The sequence below is a fragment of the Nanorana parkeri genome, unplaced genomic scaffold (genome assembly GCF_000935625.1).
Source record: "Nanorana parkeri isolate BGI_ZX_2015 unplaced genomic scaffold, ASM93562v1 scaffold1099, whole genome shotgun sequence".
NCBI classification, from domain to species: Eukaryota; Metazoa; Chordata; class Amphibia; order Anura; family Dicroglossidae; genus Nanorana; species Nanorana parkeri.
In genome coordinates, this window is record NW_017307367.1 from 520,225 (window position 1) to 538,600 (window position 18,376).

Here is an 18,376-nt window from a genome sequence, read left to right on the forward strand (position 1 = left end):
ATCCCCAAGGGTGCTGGATAACTGGGAGCTTACTATATATGTAAATACATACACATACTGTATATATTATATATACAAACATATAGTTTAAAACATATAGAACACATTAGTTTATAGTGTTATAAATTAAAAAGAAAAAACAAAGCAAATCATAAAATGAACTAAAACCTATTCCCTTTGACCTTTTGACAAATGCATACTGTGGATAAACTTTCTCATGCACAGTTCCTATGATGAGAGAACATTAAGCTACATTCCACCTATGAACTAGCAGCAGACACCTTTGTGTAGAGCTAGTTTTGAGACACCACTGTTACCGACAGTTTCAGGTTATAGACTAACCATTGGGAACCAACTGCTAGCATTCTTACAAAGTGAAGAGAGAAGCTGATTGGTTGCCCTGGGCAATTGCTCCAGATTTTGTCGGCTCCAGTTTGGATAAATTCCCCTCATGGAGTACAGTGGCTTAGTGACTAGCACTGAAGCCTGCAGTGCTGAGATCTTGGGTTCAAATTCAACAGGACCTTATTCACATAGAGTATATGTGTTTTACCCCAAATTTAGGTAGCTTTCCTAAACATAATCTGTTTTATTCCCATAATTAAAATTCAGATCATATTAGTACTATAGTCAGTGTGGATGCCTCTTGAGCTCCAATGAGGCAGGAAGACATGTAAATGCACTCTGCAAAATATTTGAGAAAATTGCATATAATAAACAGTTGGATTGTGGAGGAGAAGAAAATGTCAGATCTTTGAAGTAATCAAGAAAAGATTACCTGTCGTTCAGTTTCCAGTAGCCTGTGCTCTATCTTCTGCATCTCTATACTCCTCCAGTCACTCTGATACTTCTGCAGCAGAACCCTTCCCTGGATTTTAGGAAGAGCTAGAGTATTGTCCATTTGGGAGAAGCCACAGAGAAACTCTTGCTGTATCCTATGTACATCTTCTTCAGACAAACACAAAGGTAACAGGAGAACCTTCCTGCTTGGACACAAATCACACACTTATCAGCAATAGAAGAACTGTATATGGGGTTTGCTACAATGAGAAGTAGCTATTTAAAAAGCACTGCGCAGAAAATATCAACCATCACAAAAGACCTTACCAATCAAAGTAGGGATTTGTCTTATAAACCCAGTATTTCCCAAATAACATCGAGTATATTCTGGCTAGTAGGAGGCAGTAACCTGAATCTACTTTGTGTAAATAATTAGCTTTTAGAGTTTTCCGAATACTCCATTTCTTGGGTGTCCAAATCTTCTTAAAAAGCTAAGTAGCTTTTATTTTGTTTGATGCAAACTTCCCAATTGGCTGATTCAGAAAAACAGCCAATGGGCAAATATGCCAAGGTGAACATCCCTTCAACCAAAAGGCGAGTGAGTTTCTTCCTGAAATGGTCAAATTTTTTAAAGATACAAGGAAATATTTACAGTAGGGATGCACCGATACTAGTATTTGGGCAAGTACTCGTACTCACCCAAATGCTCTGATACTTACCTCCGATACCGGAACATCCGGTCAGAGGGAGATTTCCCTTTGACCGGCAGTGCCTAGGGAGCATTGAGCCGGTGTTCTATCAAAGTTTGTGACTACGTTGGAATGTGTGACTGGGTACGCGGTCACACATTTCAACGTAGTCCCACCCACTTTGACAGCCGTGAAATGTGTGATCGGCTCACTGCGCATGTGCAGGAACAGCCATAAAATTTCACGGCCGAGTTACCACTACTGCACTTGCACGGCTATTGCGTCCATGCTTAAAAATAGAAATTCAAACAAAGTATATATTCAATCAATAATAAAGATAATAATACAATCATTATGGATATTTTAAGAATATTATTTATCTAATTTATGATTAACTAAACTTAATAATATTATTAACATACCCACGATAATTGTATTATTATCTTTATTAAGTCAAAGTGGCTGGGATTACGTTGGAATGTGTGACCATGTCACCGGTCACACATTCCAACATAGTCATAAAATTTGATAGAACACCGGCTTGCTTTTCAGGCTGTCTAGGAACAAGTGAAGCCGGCTTCCTAGCCAATCAAGAAGCCAGGAGGCGGGTCATGATGTGCCGCCCGGCTTCCTGATTGGCTAAGGAGCCAGCTTCACTTGTTGGTAGGCACCCTGGCTTACAGACCAATCACAAAGCCGGATCGCACCGCATGACTCACTGCCCGGCTTCCTCATTGATCAGGAAGCCAGGCAGCCTCTGAAGCTGGTGTTCTTTCGCTAGAACACTGGCTTCACAGGCAATCAAGAAGCAAGGCGACGGGGTCATGATCCGCCACCCAACTTCCTAATAATTGGCGCACAAGGCACCGGTACTCGGTATCAACGAGTACCGGGAAAAAAAATAATCGGTACTCGTACTCGATACCGAAAAAACGGTATGGGTGCATCCCTAATTTGCAGCTGATAAAACATCCTGTAGGCCAGGTTCACACCCTTTTCTGGGCCAGAAACTGGCCTAAAATATATTGCAATGTACTTTATATTAAAAAAACACGACAACCTTTAATGCCAAAGAGAATCATTTTTGTCCCCCGAATATTTTAAATTTACAAGTATTTTTAAAGCAAACTTGCAGTGAAAAGACCATCAAGTCACTTTGCTTATTCTAAGGTGCCTAGTATCCCAGGTATTATGGAAATCAAGCTTCTCTGGTTTAGAGCCTACTCCTAACCCCCTCTACCTTCTAAGCTTCAATACCAGCTGACGAGGTTGCCCATCATAGTGTTGAGCCAATAGTGAGGGTTATGAGGCAGAAGAAACAGGACCAAGCTCTTAACCAGGAAAGCTGGTTGATAATGTGATTTTAGAGTTTGGGGTATACTGAATAAATCGTTCTCTTTAATTAATGTTCTCGATCTGTTTAAGTTAATTATCATTGATAAGGATCACATATATTGCAAAAAGAACACATACTTCAACCTAACACACAGGTCATAAGTAGCTATATTATTATGCGTGCCTGTGAGAATACTACACAAGCCAGGTAATTCATATACATCAGCTGAACACCGGAATCTCAGGAAATTAAAAACGTTTTACAACTATGTGGGGACCTAGTTGGAGTGATGTGTACTTTCTGGCAGGCTGTGGTAGAATCTCCATTCTTAGCCTACATAAATGTTAGGATAGGTAGCATATGCAGAACATTTCTATTTTCAGTTTGTGCGAATAGTAGCTTAGTAGGTGCTGGACAATAAGCTGCATCTGCAAGCAGTGGCTCAATGTCCAACTGAATGAATCCTTAGGCTATACATCTTTGTGACCCAGCACACACTTTTTCTTATGGGAATTTTTAAATAGGCATCCTTCATAAAAAAAAAGATTGAGCAGTGGCAGACATATTTACGGTGAAAATAATCCAGTCAGAAGTTACGTACGAGAATAGTAGCTGTTCCCAGTTTCTTAGGTTCTTCTGCTCTTTGACGCTGAGTTTAAATTCCTCATCAAGTTTCCGCACGGTGTTCTCCAGGGAGGCTCTCGACTCGCTGGCCTTGTCGCTTTCCTCTTTCTCCCGCTGCTGAGCCAGGAGTGCCGCCTCTCTCTTGTGCTCGTCTAGTGCTTGCTGGAGATGCAGTCTGGGCACATTGAGTTTCAACATATCGGAGATAATTACAGCACTCTCGATGTGTCTGAGATCTTCAATTGCCTTCTCAGTCAGGTTGTATTTAATCTCTTTTAATTCGTCTGTGGCATCATTGTCGTGCCTCTCATAGAGCTCTTCAAGCTCCCGGCAATGATTAGTGTACAGCTTTTTCCAGGTTTCCAGATATTCCTTGGAGTTCCTACATACCTCCTGCACACTGCTCAGGTCCTTCTTCTGATCTTTCAGCTATACCATGAAAAACAGAATAAACAAATGTCACAATATATGAAATTGTCTGTGAAGGTTCTCATTCATCCAGGTCATGGAATATCTGTAAAAAATAAGTCAAGGCAACTGGACTGGCTAATAACACCTCCTAGACTCCAATTATGCAAATTCAATCAACACCTGGTTGTGACTCACATATTATGTGGATTGGAGCGACATTCACATTCACCATATGTATTCTGAATTGAGAAAGTTGGTTGGATGAACAGTCTTCAAGAAAAATAAAATACAGTAAGTCCAGTTGCCTTGACTTATTTTTTACAGATAATATATGAAATTGTTGCATGCATATTATTCTACCTTATCCTTGCTTGAGCTTCATAGCTACATCTAAACAATAATTCTTTAACTTGTGTTAACAGTAATATACGATGTCACAACATTTATTTCTATCCAGAGTTACATACATTTTTCACTGAGATGGGAGAGTCGGAACACTGTGTAAAGTCTTCTCCAAGATTTTCAATGGGGTTAAGGTCTGGACTCTCTGGTGGCCAATCCATGTGTGAAAATGATGTCCCATGCTTCCTGAACCACTTCCACAATCTGAGCCCGATGAATTGCATTGTCATCTTGGAATATGCCCATGCCATCAGGCAGGCAGCTGACCTCATTGTTTTTACATCCAAATGGTAAAACAACCCCAGCACCTAAAATGCAAACTGGTCCCTTTTTTTCAGGTGCAATCAATTAATTTTTTGGCCATGTTAAATACCATTTTAAGTGTGGCAAGTGTGTGCAGACATAATGGAAAAAGCTGGCATTTATTGGGGTCTGTAACTCCACCACCCAGAACAGCCTTGCAATTTTTCTATAGACTAACTAACTGGTTGATATCGATACATTCACAATATTTAATGCCACCTCTGCTACATCTAACATGGTAAACCGTCACAATTATGTTCCTCTTTATCCTTAAATCACTACCTTACTCATGAAAAAAATAAGATAAATATACACAAAAAAGCCAATTATAGGATCCTTTACAGTCACCAAACCCAGAACTCGTTGTTTTAGTAGAATTCCACGGCAGCCCTTTCATAATGAATGTTCTCAACATCACAAAACGATTAATCAGATAATATTTCAGATCCAAATTCTGGAAACGTTATGCCTCTTCTTTTTTTCCGAAGGGAAAGATTAAGATGAAAATGCTAAACTATTTTAATAAGTGGATTTTTAGACTGTGCGCAGAGGAAAAGGAATAAACTTTCCGCAGATTTCGATGCCACTACACAAATGAGTCACTGTGCGGACACTTATTCATTAATAGTGCCAAACTGTTAAAATGCAAATGAGATATTTCTCCCAAGAATGGATTCCCTAGAGCTGCTAACCGTAGAAAAACACGGCATGCAAATTACAAAACGGCAATTTCTCTACAGAAAACATGAATATGGGAGAGAATCAGATGCAATGCTAGAGAGGTGACAAGCATACAAATCACCAGGATAAGCCAAACGACAAAGCCAAGCAAGGTTACCAGTCTTTATAACATTTTATATCTATTCCTGCTTTTTACAACAATACGATTCTAAAGGTGGCCATACACTGTACAACCATCGCAAGACCTTAGTCTTGCGATGGTTGTAAAGTGATTAAAAAAACGTACGATCTGCCAATCTTGGACAGGCAGATCGCACTCTCAATCATCGCAAGCCCGCCCCGCTGAGGGGCCGGCTTCGGCCAATCTGGGACAGGCAGACCGCACTCTCAATCATCGCAAGCCCGCCCCGCTGAGGGGCGGGCTTCCGATGACCGCAATGTTGAACGGGCAGTGTGCGCGTGCGCACACCGGCCCGTTCGGCATTTGTCTCCCGAGCACTGTTCAAACCAGCCGAAAATCGTACGATTCTCGGCTGGTTTTCTAACATGCTCCTTAGACAAAAGACGTGGGACCGTACAGTAGAAACAGTCGCACGTCTTCGTTCACACTGTTCGATTCTCGTACGACCTCGGGATTTCCCGCGATTCTCGTACGAGAATTGAGCAGTGTATGGGCACCTTTAAATAGCACACAAAATGGAGTAGAGAAGGTTTACAACTTCTGTCAGGGGTTTATTCGTGCCTGTGTCCCTTCTGTGGAGATTCACCCTCTTTATCTGCCCACATGACTATTGTTACCAAAAAAGAAAGTCATGGAACACTTGTTCTGGTGACAATTGTGTAGAGGTTTGTGCTGATGAGCTTTTGCTCTCTACAAGCTGGTTTTGCTTTCCTAGGTTTATAGGCATGAAAACCCTGCTTGAAGCAGGTCAAAAGCAGGCAAACTGCAGGTCCAACAAAATTGTCTAGAGGTCTGTGTTCATGGGCTTTTGCTCCCTGCAAGCTGGTTTTGCTTTCCAAGGTTTATGGGCATGCGAACCCTGCTATAGCAGGTCAGAAGCAGACCAACTGCAGGTCAAATGTACCTGTCAGTGAGATCTGAAGGATCTTAGAAGCGTGTTAAATTGATGCCATTGTCACAAGCCCACAGTCTGCCACACAGGCCTTAAAAAGAGGATCTTACTAGGATCTAGCTCAAGTCACACATGTATTTAGTGGGGGCTCAAGGAACAAGATCTGCTGAGTGGCTTTGATTTTCTTTCTTGAATATAGTGACCACACAAGGCCAACTGCATAGATGAATCCTTACACTAGCCAGTTTCCTTACATAGCCTAGGAATATGCATGCCAACATGTTCCCCGGTTCATACACTGCCTACTTCCAAAGCTAAATGCAGCCTCATCTACACAATGGGGAATGAAAAGCAGGATGACCAACACAGAATTGAGTCAGTAGTCTGAGGAACCTGACTTGAGTCTTATAAAATTGACAGGGATATCCACAAAAGGGTGAAGAGTTTGGAGAAGGCAGGAGGAGAGAACAATCTAGGACAACAGAGCTGAGCTGGAAAGGGAGCTGAATTGGAGAATTTTTCCAAAACAGCTAGATTGTCCTAGATTGTTCACTTCTCCGGCCTTCTCCAAACTCTTCACCCTTTAGTAAAGAACCCTTTTAGAGTTAGGTGAAGAGGACTATCTTATCTTAACACAGCTGCAATATCCACTGCCGCATTACCAGTTCAGGACAGAATTTTACTTGCTGCTTGAAGTTATTTAACCCCTCAGGGACCCTTTCGCTGCTGAGGCCTTTTTTTTGTTTTTGCACACATGTTATATCCCACATTTAAAGGCCTGAAAATTACTTCAAACCCCCAAACAATGTATATGTTCTGAAAGCTAAGACACTCAGAATTAAATGGCGGTAGTTAAACATTTTTATGTTGCACCATATTAGCGCAACTCTTTATTAAACCCTAAAATGTAGTGAAAAAATGCACTTCAGTTGGTGCCCCAAAACACAATATAATACCCATTTTCTTTGTAAACTGTAAAAGATGAGGTTACGACGAGATAATAGATACCCAACATGCCCAGGTTAAGAATGATGTGCGTCTATGAAACGGTGACAAAATTCAGTACCCCAAAAAGTCTATAGACAACGCATTAAGAGCCCCTACAGGTCATCAATTTAGAGATACGCGTAAATACTGGCCCTAGAGCATGTGCGTCGATACCCAACATGCGTAGCGTGATTGACGTTTTTGTATGTAGGCACACCCGAAGCGTGTTTACGTGAATACGAGCTTATTTCTTGGGGAGCTGAAAAATATTATTTTTTTACATTTATTTTATTTAATATTTTTTAAAACTGTTTTTTTTCCCCCTTTACTTAAATTTCTATCACAGGGGGCTCACAAGCTCCCCACGTGATAGTAGATTGGTGGTGACAAATACTCTTCAAAGTGATACTGGGGGTCCCAAAGACCCCTAGTGTCACCTTTGCACTGTAAATAACCTATTGAAGTACAGATCGCAATTCAATAGCTTATTGCTCGGCTTCAGGAGCCCAGCAATGACAGCTATGGGACCGGAAGTGAAGCAAAACGCAACGGCCCCATAGAACGGGGAGGAGATCGGTGAACGAACATTTGCTACTCTCCTCCCCAGCTTCCTGCCAACACCCAAGACGTCAGGCCCGGGCTCGCAGGAAGGGCAGCGGAGCCCAGAAAACACAGCGGGTGTGACGTGTGGGGAGTGGGGCCTGGTGCACTTTACCATCCAATAGAAGCGATCTGGTGGCAGCTGGGCCGCCAAAATCGCTTCTATTGTAAAGAAGAAGCCGGCCCTACAAATGTAGACAGAGTCCCCGTACTATGTACGTCACTGGTCGTTAGGGGGTTAAGGGAAAACTCCAGAGTTTTGACTCCTATAAAGTCTTGTTTTTGGTATAAGGCTTGTTCACTTCTAAAAAGGTATACAAAAACTTCAACCTTTCCCATCGCAGCACTGGGATTTGTCAGGTGAGAAGTGAGTTTATGAAAGCCCATGGAGCAACAAACACATAGAGAGAGGTATGAATTAATTTAAAACACACTTTAAAGAGACACTGTCACCTTGCCAATGTACATATTATATATATGAAAACAACTAGTAGCAGAAAAAAAAGGTGTTCAAAGAGTACCTGTCATTTTGCCCATTCACTCTTGATAGGGTATTCCTTTTCTGAGCACTGTATTCTAACACTGTGTTAACTCCATGATGGCTAGTGTTGGAGCTTAAACAGGGTTAATATTAGGGATGCACCAATACTGATACTCGTATCTGTATTATCGGTGCCTTGCTGAGTATTTGGGCTCACTCGTACTCACCCAAATGCTCCAATACTTACCCCCGATACCGGAACTTCTGGTCAGAGAGAGATCTCCCTCTGACCGGCAGTGCAAAGGGAGCATGGAGCCGGTTTCCTTTCTAATCAGGAGGCGGGTTATGACCCACCTCCCGGCTTCCTAATTAGCTAGGAAGCCGACTTCACTTGTTGCTGGGCAGCCTGGCTTCCTAACTAATCAGGAAGCTGGGCGGCACGTAATGACCTGCCTCCTGATTCATCAAGTTCTTTCGCTAGAACACATGTGACAGTGTTTGGTCCTGGTGATTGGCCACTCAGAAGTGCGCACTGCATCATGGGAGGAATGTTACTTTGCTGCTTCATACCTGAAAATGTGTGGTTTTTGTCCGCATGTCTGCAGACATACGGATCAGTGACGGAGGGCTGCAAAGGCGGGTATTTGGAGAAGGGGGGTACCCTGTCATGTTGCCCTAAGGTGACATATGCTCTCTAAATTAGTAACACATATGTGGAAATTATTATTTAATTTAGGCTGACCACATTCAGAAATGAAAGGTGTGCTTACAGGAAGCTGAAGAAATGGCAGAAAAAGACACGCAACATATTGAACTGGTGATGAATGCACAATTGAAGAAAATTATCTCAGTTTGGTGCAGGGACATTTTAAGCAGCTGGAAAGCAAGATTAAAGTGAAGAACTACAAATTGGTCCTTATTCTTACTGCCAGGAATGATATATTGTAGCATTCACCAGGAGATTGTACGAAGGCATTGCAGAGAATAGGGAGAAGACAGTCAAACAGATGAGAGAACTAACCTGCACTCAGATCAGAATGAATGAAATCTCTTCTTCTGTGTTTAGATCTCGATTAGTGTTAATTGAAATAAATGACATTCTTTATGCACGTTAAAGGAATAGGTGCACTTTGACAAAGTACATGACATATGCCTTCCACTGATCCAGGCAGCAATATTACCTAGAAGACCAATAGCTGTGTGCTTTCAGAGGTCAGCATTCTGCTGTGTGGTGTGCTGCCCAGGCCTGTTGCAACCTGTATCCATTGTCATCAAAATTATGATTACACAGGCCGGCAAAGGTGCCAGATTACAACATGATACGCCATGACAGCATCCCGTCATTACCCAGTGCACATGCTGTGCTCAGTAATCAGAATTGAGATTGAAGGGGCCATAGGTTGCAGAGGCCTTGGGCATGTCACACAGCAAAAAGCTGACCTCTGAAAGATACAGGTATGCCGTCTTTTAGGTAATATTTAGAGGTGTAACAAAATAAAAATTGTAAACCGAAAATAAAAAAAATGTAAAGCCGAAACCAAAATATTTTTTTTCTGACCGTTTAAAAGTTTTATTTCTATTTAATTTTTATACACTTTTTTATATTTTATTTTTATTAAATATTATTTACTTTTTAACTTTACTTTTAGGGGCTTTGGTGAAATATCAGGGGTCTGAACACCCCTGATACTTCCCTTTTACAATAGAAAAAGAGACTGAGGACACAGAGTCCTCAATCGCTTTTTCTGCAGCCCCTGATATGAATGAACAGGAAGCCTCTATACTGAGTGTTCCTGTTCATTCATAGCTTGTGGGTATAGTATGAGTTACTATGTACACATTCATGAATGAACAGGAAGTGATGTATATCACTTCCTATTCATAACTTGTACATAGTAACTCATACTATGTCCAGTTATTTACAAGCAGTCAGCAATTATTGATCACTGACTGCTTGTACCGCTTTCCATCCTGGATCGGCTCTCACAGGAGGGGGAGCCTGCGGTGTGGAGAGGGGAGCTCAGTCTCATTTGACAGCTGACTCCTCCCCCTCTCCACCGCCTCGGGCTCCTGTGACAGCTATCTCCGCCCCCACACCGCTCTCCGTCCTGATCAGTCAGAGAAGGCTGAGGGGGGAGGTGCAGGAGTAGAGCCCAGCCTCCTGTGACACGCTCACAGCGATCTCCTCTCCCGCACCGCTCGGCCTCCTCTGACAGTTTCTCTCCTCCCTGCTGGACGCTGCTCTGTGTCAGAGGGAACACAGAGCAGCGTCCAGCTGGGAGGAGAGAAACTAGGCATGCACCGCAATTTTGGCCGAAAGATGGCACTTACGGCATTTTGCCAAAAGTGCCATTTTCGGCTGATATGTTTCGGTGCATCCCTGCTAATTTTGGTACTGTGGCAGGAAGAGATCATTGGTCAGTCATTTTGTTAAAGAGTTATCCAAACAAATGATTTTCTGTTTATACCATGCCATACATATACTCATATTTACCCTTGCCATTTAGGGGTGTATTTGCAGGGCCATTTGGTCTGTGCAAATGGAGCCCAAAACGAATGTTCTTAGTGCATTTGAATGTAATTTAGAATGTCATCATGTAATACCCCATCATGATCACTAGATGAAGCTGAGGAACATAGGAAATACTTCTTTCAGCTCCATCTAGTGGCCATAATGTGGTATTTTACATATAGGACATTCAAATTAGAAAGAAAATGTTCTAAGAAGGTTCATTTTAGGCTCCATTCAAACAGAACAAATGTTCATGGCGTTTCATAGGGCCTTTGTTTATAAATACACCCCTATGTCAATATTCATAAATAAAAACTGCATGTGAACCCCAGGCAGATAAAAAACACGCAACACAGTTTTGTCTTTATTAAATGGACTTTAAAATGAATCTAGTGCAACAGACCAATTATGTCTTTATATTAGTTTCTTGTAATCCTCTGCTTCACAGGACTTAGACTGGGAGCTGTCAGGGAATATGCTGACACAAGGAGAGAGCAATGTGTACACAAAGTTGACTTAGCATTTAGCTCCTGCTCCTTTAGTGTCCAATCAGCAGGCTGAATGTGTGTTTCTGAATAATTCATGCTGGTGGTCATGTATCTGGCTAAGCAGTCTGGCAGGGTACATGGAACACATAACTTGCCGAGCAGAGCTGCAAATCCATTGCCAGGTGAAACTGTTCATTTATAGGTCAACTGTGTTAGCGATTTACGTGGAGTTCAGCTTTAAAATGTGTGTTCAGTCTTTAAAAAAGAACCAAAATGACTCTATTGGAAAGGTGATGTATCTTTTGAAAAAAAAAAATGAGAACAGTAAAAGTTACCTTCTGTAGAATCTGACGGTTCTTCTTAGTGGTAAATTTCTGGTGCAGTTTTCTTTTTTCTTGTTTTAATACGGTTTCTAACTTCTGTTTGACTTTTAAAACTTCTGACTGTGCTTTCTCCAAGAGCAGCTCGGCCTGGCTCTCACTTATGTATCCAGCCCTAAAAAACAAGTTTAGTTGACTCCAATGTAATAAGTAAAAAAGTATTCTTTATAATAAACATGATTTGGTGCCTGACCCACCTTCCTGAGCAGTTCTGGGCGGCCAATAATCCTTGTGGTGCAGTTTCCCACATGACGGCTCCCAGCTATGACTTTAGATCTCTCTCACACCCCCATCTAACTTATAGAGACGTCACATTACCGGGTGGTGGGGAGGAGAAGGAGGAATGTGTCAGAGCTTCAACTACAAAATTGAATTGGAGCACAAGGAGGATAAATAAAAGAATGAGTTGCCACCTCATTTTTACACAGATTAAACTCCTTAAAAATGCAATTTTCCTACATCATTCTTATGGCTGGATCCAGAAGTGTCCCCAGTGTTTTCAGTGCCTGAGGAGGCGGGGGGATGGGGTCACGGGTACGAGTGGTGCATGCTGCTATCGGTGGGGTGGATAGAGGACGGGTGCGTGTCCCGCTCAGCTCTTGCCAGCTCTCACTGGTTGCTGGGATGCTCTGGCTGGAAAGGGGGCTGGAGGCACACGGCCATGCTGCTCTGCCTGCCGCCCCCCACATGATCTAAAGAGATGCCACTTTCAGGCAACACCCTCTGACTGCCTCATTACGGGGATGGCCTTGGCTGGATCAATAGAACTCAGTTCTTTTAATGTAGATCTCACTGTGGTACTGCCAGCTTCTGCTGCTGATTCATTAGGAACTGGTGAAGGGGTCAATATAAGGGTTTAATATTGTTTATTATTAGGTTAGGCTGGTGTTAAAGTGACACTAAACGCAGGAGTTAAATCTTATAAATACATTCAACTACCTTAACTATTAACAACAATGTATCTTATTTGTGTATCACTCGGCTGCAGTTCCTCAAATCATCTCTGAATTGGTGCTGACACTGTCCTTCCTTCTGGAGGGTGCCTACTTTTGTTACCCATGGTCCCTGCGTGTGTTGTAAAGTAGCCACTGCTGCAAGATCACTTCTGTGATAGAACAATAATCTCAGTACAAATTACAAGTAAACTAAACATGAGATTGTAGTCTAACACTGGAGTGAGCTTGGAGCGGTGACTACTTTACAACACCCACAGGGACCATGGGGAACAAAATTAGCCACCCTCCAGAAGGAAGGTCAGTGTCAGCACCAGTTCAGAGATGATTTGAGGATCTACAGCAGAGTGATACACAAATAAGATACATTTTTGTTAATAGTTGAAGAACTTGAACATATTTTTAAGAATTAACTCCTGAGTTGTGTCACTTTAAGTTGGCCATAATCTGGTATATTTTTGTATGAACTTTCATACATTTGATAATGTCATCAGGGACTTGACAAATCTCGTTCGAAATGTTGTTTGATTTTAACATTCCATTTTGGAATTAATGGAATTCCCCAATGAAAACCACATTCACGTTAGAATTTCGTTTGTTTGAGAAAAATTATCTATTCTGCTCCTTTGATTTTGTCTCTCACTATAATTGAAAATGATACTCAATTTAACAATTATAAAATCAAATGAAGGTTCAGAAAATGATTTTTTTTTCAAATGAAATTCTACTGATGTAAGGTCAGCTTTTAAGGTAAAAGTTTAGAGGGTTAATGTGAAATGTTACAATTAAAGTGATATTAAAGTCAAAAGGATTTTAAGCTATTTCAAATGCTGATAAAATCACTTACAATGGACGCTGCTTTTTGATGTTTAAAAGTTTTAGTTTCCTGCAGAATCAGCTGGTCCCCTGAGCACTGGCTCTGAGATCCTATTTTAGAGTGGCTCCCTTCTCAAGCAGAGTGCTCTGCAGTCACCCTTGTGTGTGTTTGCATAAACACACAAAACCGAAAACATTCTGCTGTTTGCCTGATGAAGGGACCACTTGGTTCCGAAACGTCGCTTAGAGATATTACATCACCATAGTCAATAAAGTGATTGACTGGGCTACTCTCTGGAGTGCGAGTGACTTTTTTCTGGTTTTGAAAGATTTGCGAAGGCATCTGCTGTCGCTGCTGCACCCACCCTGTTTATTTGGGTACTTTCTGGTCAGGAGTATGATGGGATATATTGAATTTTAAGTTGATGCAAAAACACACAGACACAGCAAATCAAGCTTCTTCCCTCCACCCTGGCCCAATATATTGTTCACAATGGTGGCAACTTGACATTTTTTATTTGCCCTCACTTTTATTCCCTATGGCATTGATGGTTAGGACAAAGTAAATCCCCCCAATAACGACACAGATAAGAAACAATACAGACCTAACAGAGGCTTTAACTCCACACAATCTAAAAAATAAAGCTTTACCTTTAGTTATACTTTAACTGCCCCCTCAAAGTTTTAAGTGTCTATGGTCTCTTGTTGATCCTGCAGCATTTTTCCCACATTTAACCATGCATTGGGTGAACAGAAATGGCAGTACAATGAGAATTATTGGCAAACTAACTTGGTCATTAATCCCACCTTTCCATGATAAGAGGTGAGAGGCTCACTTATGTCACCTTTCTCCTTTCTCACTGTCACCTTTCCATGATAAGAGGTGAGAGGCTCACTTATGTCTTTATTAAATAAAAAATAAAGTCAATTTTCAGGAATTGTAATGTTGCCTTCTTACCTCCTTTTAAAACAGGAGTTGCAAAATCAAGATTTACAAACTTAGAGCGTATTTAAACTCAAAAACGAAAATGTTATATATTGCAGCTCACCAATTCTTGAATGTGGTCGCTGCATTTGTTTTCTTTGTAGTCTTTTTTTTCACCTGGTGATCCTGCCAGTAAGTTTCTTATTCAACTTCCCTTACCAGACCAAGCTGTCCAGGAAAAGTGCCAGATAGAGGGTGGTGACAAACCATGTAACACTAATCGGGGTGCTTACAATGGTCAGCTTTTATTCATTCAATTATCTCAAAAGAAAAGTAAAACTGCTGTAACTGATTAAAAAGTGTTAGCTGGAGTTCAGATTTAATGTGTCAGACAAATATATCTCAATCTGCTAGTCTATCGAACACTACCCTCTCCACAGGTTGACAATGCTGCTGTCCATACAGTGGAGACACCCTAAGACAGGAAGTGTGTTACTGGCTGGATCACAGGTGAAGAAAAGCCTAGAAAAGAAAACCAATGCAGCCACCACATCTAAGGATTGGTAAACAGCACTATATTAAATTTTTTGTTTCGCGTTTAGATACGCTTTAAACATCCATAAGCCCCCAAAGAGATCGCCACAAAATACTGTACTCTTTGCTGGTCATCCTCTGAGGTATGACAAGCTTTATGTCCCAACAACCATCACTGGTTTTCAAACATGCACCCTCTGGGTGACATTTATGACACCCTTCCTATCGGTCATGGTTGGACCTTGTCCAGCACCTTGCATAACACAAGTGAGTGTACAGTACACATAACTAGCTTGCTGTCCTACCGAATCATTGCCACCTTGGAGTTCAGTCTATATGGCCATTCCACAGATCCAGGTTTACCAAAGAAATGTCAGAACAGTGTAGTCATTACCTTTCCGTTCTGGTAATAAGATTTGCCGTTTGTGTTGCTGCGGAATTTAATTGGCATCGCAATCGACTGCCTCCTAGCTGGATGTTGTATAACAAGTGCTTTCGAACAGCGAGTCTTTTGTTCATTTGATATTTTTTAGTGGCTTGCAGAAAATCAATAAGGTCTTCTGCCTCTTCCTGCAGATAAAACAGAAAAACCTAGTTTACAAATGATTTAAAGGACATATCCACCTAGCAATAAACATCGTCTTTTGTGCCGCATGTCAAAAGAAACAACAGTAGAGGTCTTACACATTCTACTACTAAATGCACCTGATGCTTTTTATGTAGCCTTTATTTAAACAAAACCATGTTTTAGGAAATGTGATGCCAACAGCAAATTCAACAAATTTATAACTAGTAGTTAATGCTCATCTATACTAAAAAATGAATCTAAAGTTATAGTGTATAAATATCAGCTGATCGAAGGAGCCAGTCAAAAAATCTTTGCACGTATAGAGATAGCTGCCGACTCTGTTCGGGTATTCTGACAGCAGACAACGGCTTGGCTGCTGTCAGAATACAAAAGAAATAGTGGGGATTCCTTGATCAACGCGCTTATGACATTGATAGAGGAATCTGCTCTCTTTTATTCGTTAAGCTTGCGGGTTGAACAAAAAAAATAGAGCAGTGTATGGCCAGCTTATGTTTGCAGGGATAGAATACAAGTAAACAATCAAAAAAAATAAGTAACCCCAAAGAAGTAAGTTTGCAGGGAGAGAATATAAGTAAATAATCAAAACAAAAGTAACCCTAGAAAAGTAAGTTTGCACAAGTGTAAGAATTAAGATGAATGAAGATTCAGATTACTACTGTACATTATTATTATACAGGATTTATATAGCGCCAACAGTTTGCCCAGCGCTTTACAATATAAGGAAGACATTACAATCACAATACAATTCAAGACAAGATGGAAAGGAGGGCCCTGCCCCTGAGGGCATACAATCTAAAAAAATGTGTGACAGTTTCTCTTGAAATGTGGATTGGTTGCCTTACTGCAAATTACATCTCCAGCTGTAATTAGTAAGATTCCTCAGTGGCTGATTCTGGAAAATAATTGGCTATTTACTGTGTACTGACAGTTTGCAATGAGTACATTCGGTTCACTCTGTCTTACCTGCACTTTCAGATAGTTTTCCATCAGAGTTTTCCGTACTTCCGGTTTGGCTTTTGCTGAGTTCTGCACTTGATCAAAGACGATCTTATGCAGCTCAGTCCTGTGAGTAACAGCCAGCTGTCTGTAGGCCTTTGCAAATTCCTTTTCCTGCTTAAACAAAAGCATCCTCTTCATTTCATTCTGTTCAAGGCTATGGAGCTTGTCGAGAAGAGATCTGTATTCTGTGACAGGCTATAGAGAATTGAAGGGAAACATGCATGAATAAATATTTACTGGAAATTAAGTCATATGCTTTTACCGACAACCCTACAGTTACAATAAACACAGACGGATTCAAGGTGGCAGTCTACCCAAAATTAATATATTTTAGTTTTTGGTACCTGTTGATTACAAGAATAATCAGGAGGAAGACTCCAATACTGGAGCTCTCAGAGCTGGCGCTGAAGCCATTAAAAGAGGACGCTTCTGTCCAACTTCTGTGTTTTTAATTGATTTTATATTATAGTTAAACGAGTGATGACCAAGGCTTTCCTGCTATAGAAGAAGGAAGACTGCAAAGATGGGATGACGGGAGAGCACCGTCTACGGGGATGACAGGAGAGCACGGTCTACAGGGATAACGGGAGAGCACGGTCTACGGGGATGACGGGATAGTGCATCCCTACTATAAGGCCTTTGCTGTCGTGTGCATGAGCCAAAAGTGAATCCATCCATACTCAAAAGTATTGAATGGAGCAGTGGGGAAGTGAAGGAATAGGCAGTATGTGCTGGGGTATATGGGGATCAATGCTTTGTAATGAATGGACAAAGCCCAGGTATGTTGTAAAGTGAACGTATGGCCTTGTAATCTCTAGTAATTAGGTAGTTAGACCTTCTTCTCTTGTCTCTCTGTTGGCTGCAGAGAATGACGCTTCACTAACCGGCTCTCTAACCAAGAACGAGATGATGAGAGAGGGAATGGGTAGGTCACACAGCCAGCATAACATCTGCGGTTCCTGGTTTCCTCTAATAAAACAGCACTGGGTGCTTCTGAATTGGGGTACTATCTGATTAATAAAACAGTCCAAGCAGACACTGCATGTAACGTGTATGCGGCTTGGATGTGAGCACTGAAGTATTCACTTTATTTTAGCTTTTCTTATGAACCTGGAGATTCCTTAGGTGAATATAATGAAGTCCTCAGATAAATGTAATGAAGTCCTCAGATAAATGTAATGATGTCCTCAGATAAATGTAATGAAGGCCGATACTAACACGGAAAAATAGTTTGGTAAAGGACATGGTAAAATGGAAAATCACTTTAAAAATGCATTTTGAAAGGAGAACTATGGGGTCAGTGTTTTTCCCCATAGTTCTACTTAGGGTAACGGGAGGACACAAACTAGCGTCCTCCCGTTACCCTAAGCTCAGTATACCGCAAGCTACAGCTCACAATATACTGAGACGCCAGAGCGGATCCCGACATGGACGTCGGGATCCGCCCAGCTGCGTGAGTGACAGTTGGCTCTGCCTATCTAGAGGCAGAGCCAGCTGTACCTGCCGCTTCCCCCGTCCGTTCTGCCAGTCAGCGCTGGCAGATCGGAGCGGGGAGAGGGGAATCCAGCCCCTCCCCCTGTCACGGCAGAGAGCCGTGACAAGATCGAGAGGTGAACCGGGTTCCGGTATGTGTTCGCTCACCTCCCGATCTACTGAGCCGACCTGTGACGGTCTCATTGTCACAGGTCGGCTAGATCTATGAGGTGAGTGGAAATCACTCATGTCATAGTTCTCCTTTAATTGCAGCCTACTGTATGTAACTAACCACATTTTTCATTATATTAGTTCTCTGTAATCCCCTGCAACAGCACTA

General features: G+C 41.6%; 1 protein-coding gene across 1 annotated transcript in view; it reads right to left on the reverse strand.

Annotated features, from left to right (window-relative positions):
* The window catches only part of EVC2 (EvC ciliary complex subunit 2), a 93,729-nt gene that overhangs the window by 43,967 nt on the left and 31,386 nt on the right, over window positions 1-18,376 (reverse strand). Inside the window, exons 8-12 of the mRNA XM_018567821.1 lie at window positions 16,528-16,758; window positions 15,370-15,545; window positions 11,703-11,862; window positions 3,407-3,858; window positions 779-983 (exon numbers count right to left, since the gene is read on the reverse strand). Coding sequence (XP_018423323.1) covers window positions 779-983; window positions 3,407-3,858; window positions 11,703-11,862; window positions 15,370-15,545; window positions 16,528-16,758 — 1,224 coding nt within the window. The remainder of the gene's footprint in view (window positions 1-778; window positions 984-3,406; window positions 3,859-11,702; window positions 11,863-15,369; window positions 15,546-16,527; window positions 16,759-18,376) is intronic.